Here is a 4,967-nt window from a genome sequence, read left to right on the forward strand (position 1 = left end):
TCAAGTCATAAAAAAAAAGAAGAGCATAATATATATGTATAATGAATGAACCAACATTACTTATTAGGAAATATTCTTCAAGCTCTAATTTTTGAAAAAAGAAATCAATTACTAATATCTTTCTAAATTAATTACAATTAGTAGATATGGAAGTAAAAAATTACATAATTTTAAAAATATTAATTAAATCAATTTGAAAAAAATATGATCTTGATTATGAGCGGTTAATTAATTCGAACTAATTACTAACCCAAGCTAAGTATCAATTATACATAATTTATGTAATTATACATAATTAATTTTTATTAACATTTCATGATATAATTCTAAATAATTAATATTAGATACGCTTAAAGTTTATAATTAATTTGAAATATTAATATTATTCAAATTTCTGATTTAAATTAATTACTCATTCTATATATAGAATACGTTAGTGTGTAATTTTTTTTAATTAATTTAGCAATACTTTACATTAAAAAAAACAAAAAAAGACAACCAATTTTTACTTTTTAAAGTTACAAAAATAATAAATAAAAAAAAGAAAAGTCGTGGAAGGAGGTAGCCGTACAGCAATTAATACAGGCAGTGCCTTAAAACGTGTGTATAGCTGGTTGATGACGTCATTTCTCACGCCAGCCACGATACCGACAATTTTCCAACACCAAACCCGTGAATATAGGCACCAGCCAATAAGAAAACGACACGTATTAATTTTTAATATTAATATTTACACTTATAATTCCGAAATTACCCCAAATCCCGCCTGATTTTTTCCTATATAAACTCTCCTCTCCGTTTGCCCTAACCTTCTTTCGCTTCGCATCTCATTTTGCAAATTCATCTTTCTCCAGCTAAGTTTGTTTTCTCTCTCTCGCTTTTTCCTTCGTTGCTTTTTGATTAGCCTTTCTTTCTTTCTTTGTTTTAATTTTTATTTTTTAAAGTTGTATAGATATTTGGTCTATCTTCTGAAAAATCTTAATCTAGGGTTTCGAATTGGGGTTTTTTTGACTCCTTTCTCTAGATCTATCAATTTGTATTGTTCTTCTGGGTTTTGAGTCATATTCGGGGGATTCGTAGGCTACGCCAATGAATTTAGATTTTCTATGACGTTGTCTTCCCTCATGCGGCGAATCCGTTTGCTTCACTCGTTCTCAGTTGTCTTTCTCTACTGGTTCTACGTGTTTTCATGAACTAATCGTCATCATCATCATTATAATCAAATTTCGTATACAGTTAATCAATTTCCATTATTTTTTTCGTTTCCTGCTTAATTTTGAATTTCGATCCCCAATTTTCCTAATCCAATTCTTAAGCCTCTAATTAAAAAAAAAACCCCCACAAATGTCATCGATTCAACGCCAGGCGAGCTCCGGCTCCGACGGGTCAGCGACGGTGGTCGACGAGCGAAAGAGGAAGCGGATGCTTTCGAACCGCGAATCGGCCCGGCGTTCCCGAATGAGGAAGCAGAAGCAATTGGAGGATCTTACTGGCGAAACTGGTCGATTGCAGATGGCGATTAACCAGATTCAGCAGAGCATCAATGCGAAAGAGCAGGCTTACATTCAGGTCGAGTCTGCCAACAACGTGTTGAGGGCTCTAGCCATGGAACTCACTGATCGCCTTCGTTCTCTCAACTCTGTTCTCCAGATCGTCGAAGATGTCAGCGGCCTCTCTGTCGATATCCCCGAGATACCTGATCCTCTCATGAAGCCATGGCAGCTCGCCTACCCCGTACAGCCCATCACGGCCTCCGCAGACATGTTTCTCAACTGAAGAACGTGTGTCGATTGATCATATAATCCATGTCGTTTTGCTTTGGTGTAATGTAATCTAATGTGTCAATGTGGTGATTTTAGAGTCGTTTTGGTTTGGTGTAATGTAATCTAATGTGTCAATGTGGTGATTTTAGAGTCTTTTTGGTGTTTTAGGAATTGTCGTTTTCGTGTTTAGCTTATTAGCGTTTCAATAAATTAGTGTCGTTTTGATTATTGATGTCTGGGTTGTACAATGTTGTATCATTCGCTTATAAAAATTATGGGATGTTTGTGCTTCATTTTATTTGATTTTTTGTTTTTTTGGATATGAACATCAAAATTTTGGGCTATTAATTAATTTGGATTTGATCATTGTTGTGATAACCGATAAGGATAACACCACAAAAACAAATCCTTACTTTGCAGCCACCGGATTTAGTTGGGTGGTTGTATAGAATAGAAAAAGTCTATATTAGATATGAACTTTATCCGAATATTATTTGACCACTGTGGAGTGGGGGCTAGCAAATTAGAAAAGGAGAAAGAAAGAAAGAAGAAACCGCCGTGGAAGACTTTGCTTCGTTCTTGTATATCCCTATACATCAATTCTGAACACCTTCATTGCACCAAAATTGAATATTCTTAGTTAAATTGTTATGTATTATTTAGTGGATGATGTTAGCAATGATAAGATTAGACTAATTCTTACTCCCACCATCATATTCTTTTCTTTAAACCAAAACCGAGTATGGCCAAAGTACTACTAATGCTCCATTTCGTTGTAAATAATTAAAATAGAAATGGGAATGAAATAGAGTTGTAGAGCACAAACCAAACGATCGAGGGAACAAGTACCATTTTAGGAAAAATGAAAACTCGAAAAATAACACAAATAAAAAAACAACAAAACAATTAAGTATTACCATGCTCAGACAGATCAGTTATCACTTGATTGATGGGAGTAGCGATTGTTTCGATTCTTCTTCCCTCTCGTCGGTACAACTTTTCTCCTCGGTATAACGTTTGTGACTTGGAATAGTTTTTGGTTCTCACCTAAATCTCAATCTAAGTAAAAATAAAATTATACTAACATGAAATTCTTGGACTGTTGGTCAAAACAGTAAAATCGATTCAATATTTGAGATTCAATTCATATACATGTTGTAGGCCTATTTCTATATATATATTTCCTAATAACCTATTTCTTCTGGCTATAATTGATTTGCTTTCATTTCATTTATGGGATTTCTTTTCTTCTACTTATTCTTCTTTACAAAATTTGTTAATTATATTAAATAACTTACATCTACGACTTATACCTAAATATGGTCTCAACCCGTGATTTATTTTTCAGAAACTTGAATTTTAAAGGTTTTAGTCTTATGATTTCATGAAATAGAATTTTGCATTGAATGAATTTTTACTTTTTTTTTTTTATTGTTGAAATGGTTATACCATTTTGTATTATATTGAGAGTAGACTTTTTCTCACCACACCACCTGTTTTGGGAACTGATTAATAAAACTCCGGGCATTAAGATTAAGGTCTCATTTGGTTGAAATAATTAAATTAAATAGATGAATGAATTATAGTTTGATATAAGTACAAAGAACAATCCATTTGTAAACTTAATATAAATACTAATAAAATAGTATTTCTTCCCACTTCTTGAAAGAATAAGATAACCATCGCAATTAAATATGTATATTACTATTTTCATAGAATGATTATTCCATTTCCAATGAGTTAAAGTAAGAAGAAAAAAAAGTTTTCTTATCCCAATCAAAGGGGCCTAACCAAGACCAAGTGCGAATCAAATCCAAGCACGAACCCCTTTCATAAAAATCTGATTTTTTTCCTTTCTCACAGGTATATTATTTTAAACATTTTGACTACGAAACTGAAGCTACCACAGCTACTAGTGTGTTGTACTCATGTATGAAAGTGTGGATGAAGCTAAACTATATCACATATGAAAGCGCGTTTGCTTATGTATTAAACCATAAAAAAAAAAGTTATGTAGTTATAGTGGTTGGCATCACTTTTTTTTTTTTTTTTTATATTAGAAATAGTATAGGCAATCATATTAACTTAAATATATACTATTGTTCAACTGTCTGTCTATACTCTGAAAAAGGTTAATAACATGACCACATCCAATTTCTTCAAAACTACTTTACTTGTCATAATAATACTATTATTTAGCCTTAAAATCAACTGACTAACCCACGAAAATAACTTCAAAAATAAAGAACTGGGCCACTGGGTCTCTCTATTGTATCAATATAATAATCTTAATTAATAAAAGTAATAATGATAATCATCACCAAAATAATATACTTCATGGAAGATTAATTTAACAAACACAAAGTGCGTCATCATCATCATTTCATCATATAACAGCAGCTAATTACTTAAACCTTTTTTTTTGTCCTTAATAAAAAAAGAAAAGAAAAGAAGAAGAAACTTTGGAATTTACGCTATGCTAAATTCAATCTTCATAAGTACGGCACTCATCAGTTTCTGGGTTGTCCTTACAGTACTCCTCCAAGGGGTCAGAAGTCTTCTTCTTGTCCCTGGCGTGGCTAGCGGCGGCGCTCAGCTCCTCCACCTCGTCCCACGCCGCCACGCACTCGCCGCTCGCTGGGTTTTCCGAGCAAGCACTCTCCGCGCTCTTGATGCTCTCCGCCACCTTCTCAGATATCTGATCTGGTGCGGCGAACAAGGGCCGTACTGCAGACATGCGCCCAGCTCCGGTACCGCTCCTCCTCCATGGCTGGTTCAGCCACGTGGCGGGCTTGAAGGGCTGGGCCTTCACTGAGTCTACTCCTGCTACGATTCTTGGGGCCGAGAGGCTCATGCCAGCCATTGTTGTTGCCATTTTTGTGTGATTGAAGCAAAATGTGAAATGCAGTTGAGGGAAAGTGATGATATTATTATGGGTTATAATTTGAGTTTGGGTGCTTTACGAGCACACAATCCTTATCAGATTTTAACCAACCATATGCGTCCACGTCAGCCTTTGGGGGCAGATATTTCTTCAGACAAAAAATCTCTCTTTTCAATATGTTCGCTTTACTCCACTTGGCACTCGCTATGGCATGGGCTTAAAAGATATAATAATAAGGGAAATTAACACATATACGGCAAATTGGAAAAAAATTCTAAATATACGGTATTTTAAACTAATTACAAAATTACGGAATCTAT

General features: G+C 34.2%; 2 protein-coding genes across 2 annotated transcripts; one reads left to right on the plus strand and one right to left on the minus strand.

The window, feature by feature from the left end:
* The first annotated feature begins 809 nt into the window (after positions 1-809).
* On the plus strand, positions 810-2,056 carry LOC133789980 (bZIP transcription factor 53). The gene has a single exon (XM_062227613.1). The coding sequence runs from the start codon at positions 1,345-1,347 to the stop codon at positions 1,774-1,776; it is 432 nt and encodes a 143-aa protein (XP_062083597.1). The 5' UTR covers positions 810-1,344; the 3' UTR covers positions 1,777-2,056.
* Positions 2,057-4,032: 1,976 nt separating this feature from the next.
* Positions 4,033-4,683, minus strand: LOC133789993 (calvin cycle protein CP12-1, chloroplastic). The gene has a single exon (XM_062227617.1). It carries the CDS (start codon positions 4,636-4,638, stop codon positions 4,249-4,251), a length of 390 nt encoding a protein of 129 aa, XP_062083601.1. The 5' UTR covers positions 4,639-4,683; the 3' UTR covers positions 4,033-4,248.
* Between the last annotated feature and the right edge of the window lie 284 nt (positions 4,684-4,967).

The sequence above is a fragment of the Humulus lupulus genome, chromosome 1, assembly GCF_963169125.1.
Source record: "Humulus lupulus chromosome 1, drHumLupu1.1, whole genome shotgun sequence".
Classification (NCBI taxonomy): Eukaryota; Viridiplantae; Streptophyta; class Magnoliopsida; order Rosales; family Cannabaceae; genus Humulus; species Humulus lupulus.